Source organism: Geotrypetes seraphini, chromosome 17, assembly GCF_902459505.1.
Source record: "Geotrypetes seraphini chromosome 17, aGeoSer1.1, whole genome shotgun sequence".
NCBI classification, from domain to species: Eukaryota; Metazoa; Chordata; class Amphibia; order Gymnophiona; family Dermophiidae; genus Geotrypetes; species Geotrypetes seraphini.
This window is the reverse complement of record NC_047100.1, coordinates 47335800-47352409: the sequence shown is the minus strand read 5'-3', so window position 1 is coordinate 47352409 and position 16610 is coordinate 47335800. Positions and strand designations below refer to the sequence as shown.

Genomic DNA, 16610 nt, shown 5'->3' with positions numbered 1-16610 from the left:
TCTGTTTCTGCATGCAATCATTACATTTCCCCATTCTCTCTTTTCTTTATGTTCATTTCCCATCTTGCTATCTCTTTTCTTTCATTTTCCTGTTTCTCTTGCTAATTTTCTGACAGAGTAAACTCATTGCTGGAAGGATTATCCCTGCCATCACTACAACTACCTCAGCAGTTGCTGGCCTGGTGTGTTTGGAACTTTACAAAGCAGTATGGGGTCATCAGCAGCTCAGCTCTTACCGGAACAGTTTCTTGAATCTGGCTCAGCCCTTCTTCGTCTTTGTCCAGCCCCAGCAAGCACCTGTTCAGAAGGTAAGAACCGCGACGGAGAAGCTTATTATACTGTATAGTGCAATCTTTGCTCTCCCCAAATGGATAGAGCATTTCTCTAGCATTGCCTCTGGGGCCAGTTCTGTGTTGTATTGATCCAGTTAGTTATTTGAAAGATCATTAACATGTGGGGAAGAAGCGACTTTTGGATGTGCTGCATAGAAATGTAGAACATGACTGTGCTGCACAGAACATGTGCTGTATACTATATTTTTGAGGAAAGGCAGGAGAGGGGAGATATGATAGTCGTTTAAATACCCACGTAATATAAATGCGCATGAGTCGAGTCTCTTTCATTTGAAAGGAAACTCTGCAATGAGAGGGCAAAGGATGAAGTTAAAAGGTGATAGGCTCCGGAGTAATCTGAGGAAATATTTTTTTACGGAAAGGATGGTAGATGTGTGGAACAGTCTCCCGGAAGAGGTGGTGGAAACAGAGACTGTGTCTGAATTCAAGAGGACCTGGGATGGGCACGTGGGATCTCTCTGAGAGAGAAGGAGATAATGGTTACTGTGGATGGGCAGACTAGATGGGACATTTGGCCTTTATCTGCCCTCATGTTTCTATGTATGGAAATGTAGACCTCAAGACTCATCTTCTTTGCCTGTTATTCCATCCTCCTCTACTACCACAGATTCTTACGTTCCCACTTCCTCACTGTGTAGAGCCCTCTGCAGTTGTCCCAGGCTTTCTTATTTGTTTCACCTCTATCATTAAGAGGCTGATTTATTCCTCACTTCAACTCTTGCATCATGGTCTCGGTTTCTCAGTCTCTTGTTCTGATAAATGCTTTCCTCTTACGATCTGGATTACTTATCACCAGAAAAATCAGCATATTATATAGAATTGAGTTTCTCCGGGATGACTGTATAATGCTATACATGATCTTAAGAACATAAGAAATGCCTCTACTGGGTCAGACCTGAGGTCCATCGTGCCCAGCAGTCCGCACACGCGGTGGCCCAACAGGTCCAGGACCTGTGCAGTAATCCTCTATCTATACCCCGCTATCCCCTTTTCCAGTAGGTAATTGTCCAATCCTTTCTTGAACCCCAGTACTGTACTCTGTCCTATTACGTCCTCTGGAAGCGCATTCCAGGTGTCCACCACACGTTGGGTAAAGAAGAACTTCCTAGCATTCGTTTTGAATCTGTCCCCTTTCAACTTTTCCGAGTGCCCTCTTGTTCTTTTATTTTTTGAAAGTTTGAAGAATCTGTCTCTCTCCACTTTCTCTATGCCCTTCATAAAATCTTGTAAGTTTCTATCATATCCCCTCTAAGTCTCCTCTTCTCCAGAGAAAAGAGACCCAATTTCTCCAATCTCTCAGCGTATGAAAGGTTTTCCATACCTTTTATCAGACGTGTCGCTCTCCTCTCATCTTAATTGTTTTCTGTGAGCAGTGTGGAGTAGCGTAAGAGCTTATGATGATACAGCAGATAAAGTTAAACGAATGACTTTTCACTGGTTAACTTCATCCAGACATTCAGCCTGAGTAAGCTTCCATTGGATATGTGGTCTAGAGCTGAATGCCAGTCAAGTTTTTAACTGCAATACTCCTAATGGATGGCTTTTGTCTGGCTAAATATTGTCCAGGGATAATTTAAACTTCAAGTTTTGCTCAACTGCTTGTAATTTGGTTTTGGGTCCTGTAATTTAAATGAAGATTGAATAATTCATTTAAAAAAAAAGTTTTGCCCACCTGGCTTCCAAGGATAGCCGGACAATTCCTTAATTAAATACCTTTGGAAAATGTCTCTCTCAAGTTAATATTTAGCAGATATAGGGTGAATATTATCCCTTGCTCTTTGTGCTTGTTGAACCATGAAACAGCCACGGATGAGGCAGGTAAAGGATTATGATGAGTCTCTGGGTGTGTTGAGGCTCTCGGCATCTAAAAGCACATCTGAATCCTTTAAATACACACCCAGCGTCTTTAACTGCACTTCAAAAATATCTTACAAGAAAAAACATGACCTGAGGAAGAAGGCAGCACCTATTTTCCAGTTTTTGTTTTTATTAACTTAAGAAACACAAGCCATCTTGCCTTTTCACTTGAAATGATCGTCCCCTTTGATCCTTTTTTTCTGTTAACTGAACTGCCTGAGGTGAGATTTTAGTGTTATCGCGGAACATTGGTAAAGCTGCCTTTCCACATGCTGATATTATATGATCTCACAGATCAGAATGTTTCATAATAATTTCTTGAACTGGGCACAAGGTCCACACAACTGAAAGTAAAAGGAAAACTCGAGACGCACGGATCACTGCGTAGCACGTCAAGAACGAGCAGTTGGGTGATGGAGTTAGAAAGGAAGACTTGAGACCCACGGATGACTGTGTAGCACGTGAAGAACGAGCAATTGGGTGATAGAAAGGAAAATTTGAGACGCATGGATCGCCGCTCAACATGTGAAGAACGAGCAGTTGGGTGATGGAGTTAGAAAGGAAAACTTGAGAAGCATGGATCGCCACTCAACATGTGAAGAACGAGCAGTTGGGTGATGGAGTTAGAAAGGAAAACTTGAGACGCATGGATCGCCACTCAACATGTGAAGAACGAGCAGTTGGGTGATAGAGTTAGAAAGGAAAACTTGAGATGCATGGATCGCCGCTCAACATGTGAAGAACGAGCAGTTGGGTGATGGAGTTAGAAAGGAAAACTTGAGACGCATGGATCGCCGCTCAACATGTGAAGAACGAGCAGTTGGGTGATGGAGTTAGAAAGGAAAACCTGAGACGCATGGATCGCCGCTCAACATGTGAAGAACGAGCAGTTGGGTGATGGAGTTAGAAAGGAAAACCTGAGACGCATGGATCGCCGCTCAACATGTGAAGAACGAGCAGTTGGGTGATGGAGTTAGAAAGGAAAACCTGAGACGCATGGATCGCCGCTCAACATGTGAAGAACGAGCAGTTGGGTGATAGAGATAGAAAGGAAAACTTGAGATGCATGGATTGCCGCTCCACACATGAAGAACGAGCAGTTGGGTGATGGAGTTAGAAAGGAAAACCTGAGACGCATGGATCGCCGCTCAACATGTGAAGAACGAGCAGTTGGGTGATAGAGATAGAAAGGAAAACTTGAGATGCATGGATTGCCGCTCCACACGTGAAGAACGAGCAGTTGGGTGATGGAGTTAGAAAGGAAAACTTGAGACGCATGGATCGCCACTCAACATGTGAAGAATGAGCAGTTGGGTGATGGAGTTAGAAAGGAAAACCTGAGACGCATGGATCGCCGCTCAACATGTGAAGAACGAGCAGTTGGGTGATAGAGATAGAAAGGAAAACTTGAGATGCATGGATTGCCGCTCCACACGTGAAGAACGAGCAGTTGGGTGATGGAGTTAGAAAGGAAAACTTGAGACTCATGGATCGCCACTCAACATGTGAAGAACGAGCAGTTGGGTGATAGAGTTAGACTTAGTAATTAAGAACTTTTGGAGCCATCCTGCTACTTCACTGTTTATTGTGACCTTTTGTACACATTTTTTTGCACATTTTGATAGAGGCAGGTGGCCCCTTATACACTAACCAATTTATTGAGTCCATAGCCAATGTAGGCACTAGTATTTTACAAAGATAGATAAGTGTCTTTATGGATAAAGTAAAGTTGCTCTGTTAGTCCAATAAAAAAGATAGAGAAAAACAAAACAAAACATAGAAAAGGGCCACAGCCCATAAAGATATCGCTCCATTTTCCTTTCTTTTGTTTCCATAAGAATATAAGAGCTGCCATACTGAGACAGACCAGTATCCTGTTTCCAATAGTGGCCAACCCAGGTCATAAGTACCTGGCAAGATCCCATAGAGTAAAACATATTTTATTGCTTCTACTTATCATTTCTATAGCGCTGCTATACTTATGCAGCGCTGTATGTTATGCTGCTTATGTGTCTTTACAAACACTGTTGTATTTAAGCCTTAAAAACATTTTTTGCTGCCACGCAATCAACACTCAATCTTCAAGACAGCCACTATACTATATTTAATACCTTTGATATTTTTTAATTGTTTTTAAAAGTCTTCAGAGTGCCAACCACCAGCCAAAGAATTTTAGGCTTAGTTATTTCATTGGCATATTTGTCTAAATCAGACTTGTTTTTATTTTTACTATTCCAGGGCTGTGTTTTAAATGTGCATTCCGTGCTCCTTGAATATATCTTAAAACTTTACTAAAAAAGAAAAACTTTTGTACTTATCTTCAGCAATTTTCAAGCTCTATCCAAGCATTAGAGCATTTGTTCCTAATGTCGGGTGAGAACCTGTCAACTCGACGTGTTTCGCATGAAGGTTTTATCAAGAACGAGTCCCCCCTTCGAGTTTCCTCCGCTGCATAGAAGGGGGGACTCGTTCTTGAAAAAGCCTTCGGGTGAAACATGTCGAGCTGACAGGTCCTCACCCGACATTAGGAACAAACGCTTTAATGCTTAGATAGAGCTTGAAAATATCAAAGGTATTAAATATAGTATAGTGGCTGTCTTGAAGATCGAGTGCTTATGTGTCTTTAACATAGAAAATGATGGTAGATAAAAGGCCATATTGCCCATCCAGTTTGCCCATCCATACCATCTGTTGTTTCCTCCTCCCCACTAAGAGATCTTGCATGCCTGTCCTATACTTTCTTCCTCATCCCTACCGCCACCACTGGGAGTTTGTTCTACATATCTAGTATATATATTTGAAGGTGTAAGAGCAGGTATAAATAGTGCATGGATTCTGCAAGTGCATGCATAGATTAGTGTATTTCATAATCAACACTGGCAACACATTCAGCAAAAGTATGTGTGTTCATGCCAATGCACAAAGCATTTTATAAAATAATAATTTTATAAAATCTAAAATAGTCCTCTCCGGAGACAGAAGAGCTTACATCAGTCACTAAAAGGGTTTAACTGGGCAGGAGAGGCTATTTTATTCTGGCTAATAAGGAACCACTAAACAAAATATAAGACCATCTATAAAAAAAAAAGTGGTCTTAAGAGAGCAGCTTTAGATGGAGGAATCTGCAAAACAGCACAATTCTTACAACAGATGGAATATATTTCTAGGAAATGAAAGCAAAATGCAAAACTTAGACAAGTGGTATATATGGCCACGCACACCACACAATTAAAAAATATTAAAACTTTGAAGAAAAATAAAAAATTGACCTTATTTTTAATTTAAAAAAATTTTTTTTTCAATTTCAAAGAGTCACAAAGTATAACTTTGTACAAAAATTAACCATTAATCATGCAACAACACAAAACCCCAAAAGTCTCAAGGCTGTAAAAGCAAGAAATTTCTTGGCCATACTTTGGCATTTTAGGTAGCTTCCCATGATAAAGAATTCCGATTGTTGTTGCTTTCTGCTTATTCCTACAAACATTTTAGAATTCAGCTGAGAACTTATGTTTTCTCAAAATACTTGGTTAAATAATTTATTCTGTTCTTAATGATATTGTTCTTTGTTTATAATCTTTTGTACCCGGTTAATAAGCACCATGTTATGTTATGTAATAACAAAATACAATGTTAGAATGGTAACTATAGTCTGCAATCAAGTTTCAAGTTTATTATAAATTTGATTAATCGCTTATTCAAAATTCTTTTTTTTTTTAATCTTTATTCGTTTTCATATCTTACAACAATTGTATAATATTCAATCAAAAATAAATTTTACAAATCACTTATAATCATCAAAACATAAAAGAATCCCTCCCCACCCATCCCACCCATTAGTAATAAACCAGTTGTACAAAACAATAAAATTACAAATTTCTGGGGGAAACAAAACAAACGAATAGAACTAATCTGACAAAACATATTAAACAAAAGGGAAAGAAATACAAGTTGTTGATAGTAAATAATACACGTAGGGGAAAAAACGATAGGAGGGGAGAGAGCAGTGTGCTTCAAAAAAGTTGGGAAATAGGATTCAATTGAGGCTCCTAAAGTGGTCAAAGAAAATCATGTGAGGCTGAAAAAGAAAAATTGCCTACAAAACAGAACAGAATTCTGCAGGTAAGGCTAGACCAGTGGTCTCCAACTCAAACCCTTTGCAGGTACTTGGAGGGCCTCAGAAAAAAATAGTTAATATCTTATTGAATAAATGACAATTTTGCATGAGGTAAAACTCTTTATAGTTTATAAATCTTTCCTTTTGGCTAAGTCTTAATAATAATATTGTAATTTATTGCTGAAGAGACATATGGTCAATAAACTTTTATTTTACTTTTGTGATTATGATAAACATACCTAGGGCCTCAAAATAGTACCTGGCGGGCCGCATGTGGCCCCCGGGCCGCAAGTTTGAGACCACTGGGCTAGACCCAGGGCACTGGTCTTTGACCTATGAGCTGGGCACGATGGACCACTGGTCTGACCCAGCAGCGGCAATTCTTATGTTCTTATTAATAGAACTACATTCCATTGGTGTCTTCTATCCCGCCAATACCTTTCAGTTCTAGGCGGTTTACAACAAGAGTTGGCCTGGGCATTTCCAGGGAGAATACATGGTTAATAGATGTAGTATGTGTCGGGATCTGTGGAGGGTCGATCAGGTTTAGTGAGATCATTTGACAAATTTCTTGAATAGAAAGGTTTTAAGTTCTTTCCTGAATGTTTTGTAGTTGGGCGTCATAGTCAGCAGATTGGAGAGATGGCGGTCTAGTTTCGCTGTCCATCGTATATATTTTTTTGCTTTGTATATCTTTGATTGGGGGACGGGTAAAGCGTGCATGAGTTCTCCTTGGTCTGGATGTATTTTTCCTGAATGGATGGTTGCCCAGATAGCTTGGTCCATTTCCATTTAGGGCTTTGAATAGGGTGCAGTAGAACTACCCTGCATTTGGATTAAAAACTGACTGTCCATCCAAAAAGTGGTACATTCTACTATTAAAACTCACTCGCAAGGAAATAGTAACGGAAATCTTTCTCCTAATGATAAAACGTCCTGTGTCATATCAAGAAACCTTTTCCTTCTCTCTTGAGTGTTCTTAGATACCTTAGAAAATATCCAAATCTTCTCTCCCAGAAACATAACAGAAGTAGATTGCTTTAAATAACGCCTAAGCAAAGCTTCTTTATTTTTTAAGGACATAAAGGAGACCAACAAAATAGCCCTAAATATTGTCTCATGCTGAGGACGTTCCCAAAGAAGCTGACACATTCAAACTATCTAAAGAAAGTTCTTCAACAGGGGGACCCTTCTACAGTTCATGCTCGAGTTGAAAACCCAGGCAAAAAATATATCTTCTGTAACGGTGGTATTCTGGGTCAGATTCTGTAAATGGCGCCTACATCGGTTAGTGCCTTCAAAAATGATGCCGGCCGCGTGTCGACCACACATAGTCGCTGTTAACAGCTACTGAAAAAACTTAGGTGCCGGTAATATAGACCAGGTTATTATAGGCCTACATTTGACGGAGAATGACGCATGGAGGTGCCTAAGATCATCTCCATCCCTAACCATGCCTACTTTGACCGTTGGCACTGCTAGGCGCCATTCTTAGACATGATTCCAGTACCTACAAGGGTAGGTGCCTTTTTATTTTTTTACAACTTTTGAATTGTTTTTTTTTAACGGCACGGTCAATTACCTTGCTGATTAAAACCAATTAAAGCACTTAAGTTAACTTACAGGCCTCTGTCTTCAGATTATTTAAATACCTCTTTTAAGAATCTATTAAAAGTATCACAACCGGAGCTCGGTTTAACAGATGGAAAGTTCAAGTCTCAAGTTCAAAGACAGCTCTGTTCTCAAAGTTCTCCAGTTTACGCTGGAATAGGAAATTCTCGTGCAGAACTTGATTTTCTACCTCTGTAATCTGGGAAACAGAAGATTTCAGATCCCTGATTTTATCTTCCTGAGATTTAACCTGATAGAAACTAACAGTGTAGCAGCAAAGAAGGTTAAACAGACCTTATGGAAGGATTCCATAGCAAGCCAGATGAATTCCAATCAATTAGAAAAGGTACAGAGAGAGGCAAAGAAAATGATAAAAGGGATGGGATAGGATGGGACAGCTTTCCTATGAGGAAATGCTAAAGCAGCTAGAGACAGCTCAGGAGAGATCTAATAGAGGTCTATAAAATACTGAGTGGAGTGGAGCAAATAGATGTTAGTTGCTTGTTTACTCTTTCCAAAAATACTAGGACTAGGGGGCATGCAATGAAGCTACTAAGTAGTAAATTTAAATACAAACAGAGAAAATATTTCTTCACTCAATGTGTGGTGAAAGCAGTTAGCTTAGCAGGGTTAAAAAAAAAAAAGGTTTAGATAATTTCCTAAAACAGAAGTCTTTAAGATATTAAGATGGACTTGGGGAAAGACTAAAAAGTTTAGGACTCTTCAGCTTGGAAAAGAGATGGCTGAGGGGTGATATGATTGAAGTGTACAAAATCCTGAGTGGTGTAGAACAGGTACAAGTGGATCAATTTTTTTACTCTGTCCAAAATTACAAAGACTAGGGGATGCTTGATGAAGTTATAGGAAAATACTTTTAAAACCGATAGGAGTAAATATTTTTTCACTCAAAGAATAATTAAGCTCTGGAATGTGTTGCCAGAAATTGGGTAAGAGCATTTAATGTAGCTGGTTTTAAGATAGGTTTTGACAATTTCTTGGAGGAAAAGTCCATAGTCTGTTACTGAGACAGACATGGGGGAAACCATTGCTTACCCTGGATCAGTAGCATGGAATGTTGCTACTATTTGGGGTTTTGACCGATACTAGTGACCTGGATTGGCCACCGTGAAAACTGTGCTTGATGGACCATTGGTCTGACCCATTAAGACTCTTCTTATGTCCTTATGTTCTTTATCCACTGCTTATTCATAGGAAAGGCAGAAACCCGAAGTACAGCTATACGATGGGAGGGCTGGTAATGGGTGAAAGTACCCTAGAAAAGGACTTGGGGGTAATAGTGGACAAGACAATGAAGCTGTCGGCACAGTGCGCAGTGGCCTCAAAGAAGGCAAATAGAATGCTAGGTATTATCAAGAAAGGTATTACAGCCAGAACGAAAGAGGTTATCCTGCCGTAGTGTCGGGCGATGGTGCGCCTGCATCTGGAGTACTGCAGCCAATATTGGTCACCGTACCTTAAGAAGGATATGGCGTTACTTGAAAGGGTTCAGAAAAGCGTGACGCGATTGATAAAAGGTTTGGAAAACCTTTCATATGCTGAAAGATTAGAGAAACTGGGGCTCTTTTCCCTGGAAAAGCGGAGACTTAGAGGGGACATGATAGAGACTTACAAGATCATGAAGGGCATAGAGAGGGAGAGGGAGAGGTCTTTAGAGAAAGGAGACACGTAGTGGGGATCCCTTTTCTATGCCTTAACAGCATATATAAAAAGAAGAAAAAGAAAAGCATTTATTTGAGTAGCACGCCTTAGAATTTGCTGTTCACAACTCTTTTGCTGGATATTTCGAGAAAGCATGTGACAAATACAAGAGTTTCCCTGAGAGTGAAGGGGTTCTGGAGACTGAATTGTTGTGAATAAGTGACTGGATAGGTCGTGTGGTCTTTTTTTCCGTCAAAAGAGGAAATTCATCAGAATGCAACCTTAATGGATATTTGGACTGTGGTTAAGAGGTCTGAGGCCTTACTACAGGGTGCGGTACAAAAGTTTTGTGCTTTATCAGACCAAGTAGTATCTAAAATGAAAAATATGGATGAGAAAATGAATGCATTAGAAGAAGCTTTAAAGAAATCAGATTCTCAGATTGGTTTGCCTCAGCAATTAAGGATAGTCTTTGGTTGCATAGACAATGTGAGATGATGGAAAATCCATGTAAGAGCGTCTAATCTGAGAATATTGAATTTTCTCATATGTCCATTACTTTCAGCAGAGATACTACTTAGGAAATATTTTAAAGAAGTTCTTGAATTGAGTAATGCTGAAACTATTTTTAAATAGAAGTTTCTATCTTCCAAGAGGGGATCTGAATTCAAAAAAAGATCCATTGGAAACAACTCAAGATGAAGTTTCTCAACGCACCACACTCTTGGTTACCTTCTCCTCAGAGAATATTAAAAGTATTGTTTTGAAAAACTGTTTTCTTGAAAAAAGATTTTTTGTTTTGTGGCCAACAATTGCAAATGTTTCCAGACGTGTGTAGAACTACCCAATATTGACGAAGGCAATTTCTTCAGTATAAATCTCGAGTATTATTATTGGGTGCAACTTTTTTCCTAAAATTTCCAGCTAAATGTTTGGTTCCTTATTTGAATATATCATACGCTTGTTTTGAACCTGATCAATTAGCGAAGTTGCTGATTGCTCATACTAAAACTTAAGAATGTAGTAAAACAGGCATATTATTTCCTTGAATTTCTCTTATACTTAATTTGTTTGAGGATCTTCCTCTTTCTCCTTGATGTAGACTCATATTTCTTTAGAATACTGTATGTATTATAAATTGTTATATTCAAATAAATAAAATTAAAATAAGAAATTAAAAAAGGAGGAAAGAATTACAGCAGCTGACGTGGATAACGAGTGAGGTGAAGGAAGCTATTAGAGCTAAAAGAGAATCCTTCAGAAGGTGGAAGAAGGATCTGACTGAAAATAATTGTAAGCAACACAAAGAATGTCAAGTCCAATGCACGGCGCTAATAAGGTAGGCAAAGAGAGATCTCAAAAAGAAGATTGCGCTGGAAGCAAAATCACACAGTAAAAACTTATTTAGGTATATTGAAAGCAAGAAGCCGGGGAGAGAATTGGTTGGACCACTAGACCAGTGTTTCTCAACTCGGTCCTGGAGAACCCCCTTGCCAGTCAGGTTTTCAAGATATCCACGATGAATATGCATGAAAGACATTTGCATATAATGGAGGCAGTGTATGCAAATTCAATGTGGATATCCTGAAAACCTGACTGGCAAGGGGGTACTCCAGGACTGAGTTGAGAAACACTGCACTAGATGACCGAGAGATAAAGGGGCACTGAAAGAAGACAAGGACATAGCAGAGAGTTTAAATGAATTCTTTGCTTCGGTGTTCACTGAGGAAGATGTGGGGGAGATACCGATGCCAGAAATTGTATTCAATTCTGATGAATCAGAGAAATTCATATAAATCTCTCTAACACTGGATGATGTAATGGGTCAATTTGACAAATTGAACAGTAGTAAATCACCTGGACCAGATGGTATACATCCTAGAGTGCTGATAGAATTGAAAAATGAACTTGCAGAGCTATTGTTAGTAATTTGTAATTTTTCTTTAGAAACCAGCATAGTACTGGAAGACTGGATGGTGGCCATCGTGCCGCCAATTTTTAAAAAGGGTTCCAGAGGTGATCTGAGAAATTATAGACTGATGAGTCCGACGTCGGTGCCAGGCAAAATGGTAGAGACTATTATAAAGAACAAAATGACAGCATATATACATAAGCATGGATTAATGAGAGAAAGCCATCATGCTTTTAGTTAAGGGAAATCTTGCCTCACCAATCTACTACATTTCTTTGAAGGGGTGAATGACCATGTGGATAAAGGTAAACTGGTTGATATTGTGTGTTTGGAGTTTCAAAAGGCATTTGACAAAGTACATCATGAAAGACTACCTCCTATCCCATGACTTTCTAATTTCCTCAGAAATGTCCTTTTATGGATTGAGAACTGGTCGAAAGACAGAAAACGGAGAGTGGGTTTAAATGGTCAATATTCTCAATGGAGAAGGGTAAATAGTAGGGTTCCCCAGCGGTCTATGCTGGGACCACTGCTTTTTAACATATTTATCAATGATCTAGAGATGGGAATAACTAGTGAGATAATTAAATTTGCTGATGACACAAAGTTGTTCAAAGCTGTTAAATCGCAAGAGGATTGTGAAAAATTGCAAGAGGACCTTGTGAAACTGGAAGACTGGGTGTCAAAATGGCAAATGACGTTTAGTGTGAGCAAGTGCAAAGTGATGCATGTGGGAATGAGGAACCCGAACTATAGCTATGTGATGCTGGGTTCTGTGTTAGGAGTCGCTGCCCAGGATAAGGAGCTAAGAGTCATTGTTGAGGATACGTTGAAACCCTCAGCTCAATGTGCAGCAGCTTCCAAGAAAGCAAATAGAATGTTAGGAATTATCAGGAAAGGAATGGAAGACAAAGATGAAAATGTTATAATGGTAGGCCGCACCTTGAATACTGTATGCAGTTCTGGTCAACGTATCTCAAAAAATATATAGCGGAATTAAAAAAGATACAGTGAAGGGCGACAAAACTGATAAAAGGATGGGACGACTTCCCTGTGAGGAGAGGCTAAAGTGGCAAGGGCTCTTCAACTTGGAGAAGAGACGGCTCAGGGGTGATATGATAGAGGTCTATAAAATAATGAATGGAGTGGAAAGGGTAGATGTGAATCGCTCGTACACTCTTTCTAAAAATACTAGGACTAGGGAACATGCGATGAAGCTACTAAGTAGATTTAAAACAAACTGGAGAAAATATTTCTTAACACAATGTGAAATTAAACTCTGGAATTCGTTGCCGGAGAATGTGGTAAAATCAGTTAGTTAGGTTTAGATAATTTCCTAAAAGAGAAGTCCATAGGCCATTATTGAGATGGCTTGGGGAAATCCAGTGCTTATTCCTAGGATAAGCAGCATAGAATCTGTTTTGCTGCTTGGGGTCTAGCTAGGTACTTGGGACCTGGGTTGGCCACTGTTGGAAATACTACTACCACTACTACTATTAATTATTTCTATAATGCTACCAAATGCACACAGCGCTGCACAGAGTCACAAAGAAGAAGAAACAGTCCCTGCTCTAAAGAGCTTACAATCTAAACAGCCATGAAAGACAAACAGGATGTCATGGATACAGTTAAGGGGAACGGTCAATCAGCTGGCAGAGTTGGAGGGCAGAGGAGTAGGGTTAAGGATAGAAGGCTATATCAAAAAGGTGGGTTTTCAGTCTGCTTTTAAACAAGGGAAGGGGCTTAACGGACAACATAAGAATAACCTTACTGGGTCAGACCAATGGTGCATCAAGCCCAGTAGCCCGTTTTCATGTTGGCCAATCTAGGTCCCTAGTACCTGACCAAAACCCAGAGTAGCAACATTCCAGTATCTCAAAGAATAGCAAGATTCTGGAACCCCAATGAGAGCAACGTTCCAGAGCTTAGATTGTGATGTCATAATGCCTCATTCCACAGTGCCACAGAGCCAACCTCATCAGTGATGTTACAATGGCTTAATTGTACTATACTTGGCTCACGTAAGAACATAAGAAGAGCCTTACTGGGTCAGACCAAAGGTCCATCAAGCCCAGTAGCCCATCCTCACGGTGGCCAATCCAGGTCCCTATTACCTGACCAAAACCCAAGGAGTAGCAACATTCCAGCATCTCAAAGAATAGCAAGATTCTGGAACCCCAATGAGAACAACATTCCAGAGCTGAGACTGTGATATCATAATGCCTCATTCCACATAATGCCTCAGAGCCAACCTCATCAGTGATGTTACAATGGCTTAATTGCTCTATAATGTAAGAACATAAGAATAGCCTTACTGGGTCAGTCCAAAGGTCCATCAAGCCCAGTAGCCCATTCTCACGGTGACCAATCCAGGTCCCTAGTATCTGGCCAAAACCCAAGGAGTAGCAACATTGCAAATTTCTTTGATGATAAAATCAAAATCATTAGGGTGTCTTTTACTACTGCGAGCCATGATGATTTAATATTCTGCAGGGAAACTTTAGCTGCTCTATCAGTAGCTCGGGTAATTTATTCCAGGCATAGGGGTCAGCTAGATGAAAGGAACAAAGTCTGGATACTAGGCTTGATGGACCTTTGGTCTGTCCCACTATGGCAATTCTTCACACACTCAAACTTAAATTCAGTTATGAAAAATGTACAAGTACAGTATTATATTTTTCCGCTTGGGTTTTCATTCCCTAATTCATCCTATCAGCTTAGTGGGAAACTCTCGTTGATATCGTCAATCAGGATCCTTGGAATGTGCTAACCTTCCATGCCCACATCTCTAAGGTCTTTTGTGTACTACTTTAGCACTTTGAGTTCTCCTTCACTCTTTTGTACTCTCAGGGCTTGATTACTGCAATACCTTGTTACAGGGAATCTGAAGAAAGGATATTCCGCATCTGCAGCTGGTTCAGAATGCAGCCATATGTCGTCTCACTGGAGCCAAATGTTTTGATCATGTCATCCTCTTGCTTTGCGAAGAGCCTTGGTTCCCTGTTTCATTTCAAATTTCCTATAAATTGCTTATTTTGGTCTACAAAATTGACCAGTATGGCCAACCTTCTCCCATGTCTCAATATTTGAAGCCCTACAGCTCTCTGCTCCTCCCAAGACCATCTACTACAAGTCCCTTCACATCATGCTATTCATCTTTCTTCCATGATAGGCCCCCTCCTTTGGAATGCTGCCCCCCTCAGGTCTTTGTCTGGAAGCTTCTTTGCCCACCTTCAAGTATCAACTTAAGGCCTACCTATTTGCCATGGCCTTTGACACTTGTCATATGGCGCTGCCTACTGGTATGGATGTAGCCACGTGATGGCATCTCTCTCTGCCTTTTGACTGTGAGCTTTATGCAACACCTTTCCCTGAATTCGCTCTCTTTCTTTCCTTTTTATACTATAGTTCTTTTCCATTTTATTGATTCTTTTAAACTATTCTGATAGACTTTTTACTGGGCAGTATTTTAAGACTGATAATAAACTTGAAACTTGATTAAACAAGTGCATTGGTTGCCAGTTCTGTTTCAAATTCAATACAAAGCAATTATGTTATGCCATCAATTTCTGTATGGTACAATGCCTGAAATTTTTAAGAATATGATGTCCCACTATCAACCACAAAGATCCCTGCGTTCAGAAAGTGCCGTACTGCTGAAAACAAAGGCTAACCCTAAATATGTGGAAACGAATGCCATGACTTTCACATGTGCAGGAGTCAAGCTAGGGAATGGCCTTGTTGGCCAGATTTGAAAATGTGGAGAGAGGAATTCATTTAGGAAAATGTGAAAGACCCAGCTATTTGTCGACGCATTTCTCTGAGCAATTGATTTTACGTAAGGCTGAATTTGTCTGTTTTTATTTTGAATAGTCTCTTAGGGCTCCTTTTACAAAGGTGCGTTAGGGCCTGAACGCGCGGAATAGCGCGCTAGCCGCTACGGCCTCCTCTTGAGCAGGCGGTAGTTTTCCGGGTAGCACGCACTAATCCGACGCGTGCGCTAAAAACGCTAGCGCACTTTTGTAAAAGGAGCCCTTAATATTTTATGTATATAACTCCTTGTAAACCATTTTGGGGAAAAACGGTATAGAAATTTTAAAAAGAAAGAAAGAAAGAAACACTATTCTTATTTATTTATTTCATTCTTATAACGGAAGTCTCTCATTGTGTTCCTTCACTGTTGTAGGCAGGGTTGTGCTATACATATCATCACAGTGGCTACAGCCGCGGCACCCTGAGCAGGTCACTTAATCCTCCATAATTCCAGGTACGTTAAATAGATTGTGAGCCCACCGGGACAGATAGGGAAAATGCTTGAATATCTGATTGTAAAACCACTTAGATCAGTGTTCTTCAGCCGCCGGTCCACAGTGCGATCAACGCGGCGGCTTCGGGCCAGCTCCCTGAGTGCTGCAGTGAACAAAGCCTTGAGAAAAGGCTCCTACATGCGTCCTGCGCCTGAACCAGAAGCACATCCGAGGGAAGGCTTCCAGATGAGGCACAGGATGCGCGCGAGGAGCAGCTGCCCATAGCTTTGTGCAATGCAGCACTCAGGGAGCCGGCCCGAAGATAACACCGGGGGGCTTGCCAGAAGGCGAGGGAGAGAGACAACAACGGTAGGGGGAATGATTTTATTTTTTTATTTAGTGATTGATTGACATCTGCATTTGTTTCTTTTCCTCTGGGGTTGTACTGCATGCAGAGTCTTGCATCTTAGGGTTTGTTTGTATATATTAGTTCTTTTAGTTTTTGATCCTGCATTTGCATGGGGTTATCTGTTTTCTGGTAGGAATGTTGAAAAGCATACAGTCTGCTTTTTGTATTTTAATTTGGTGGTTAACCATTATGTATTGTTAATACGATTATATATTGTGTGTGTGTGTATGTATATATGAAAAATGAATGGAAAAAATGGTGGTACAATTAGTACTATTATGGGGGCGGGGTCTGGGGCGGAGATTGGGTGGAGATGGGCGGGGTCTGGCCCATGACTTAGCCCAGTGTTCTTCAACTGACGGTCCAAGGACTGGTGCCAGTCCACAAAACAATTATTTTATTTCCGCCGGTCCATAGGTGTCAAAAGGTTGAAGAACACTGGCAA

At 40.2% G+C, this 16610-nt stretch overlaps 1 protein-coding gene across 8 annotated transcripts in view; it reads left to right on the top strand.

Moving 5' to 3' along the window:
* Positions 1–16610, top strand: part of UBA7 (ubiquitin like modifier activating enzyme 7) — a 271137-nt gene that overhangs the window by 141146 nt on the left and 113381 nt on the right. For 6 of the 8 annotated variants that reach the window (XM_033926348.1, XM_033926355.1, XM_033926349.1 and 3 more), the window contains one exon: positions 117–308. In XM_033926348.1, coding sequence (XP_033782239.1) covers positions 117–308 — 192 coding nt within the window. Of the gene's footprint in view, positions 1–116; positions 309–14388; positions 14903–15695; positions 15777–16610 lie in introns of those variants that run through there. The other 2 variants (XM_033926353.1, XM_033926354.1) reach the window with 2 other exon arrangements.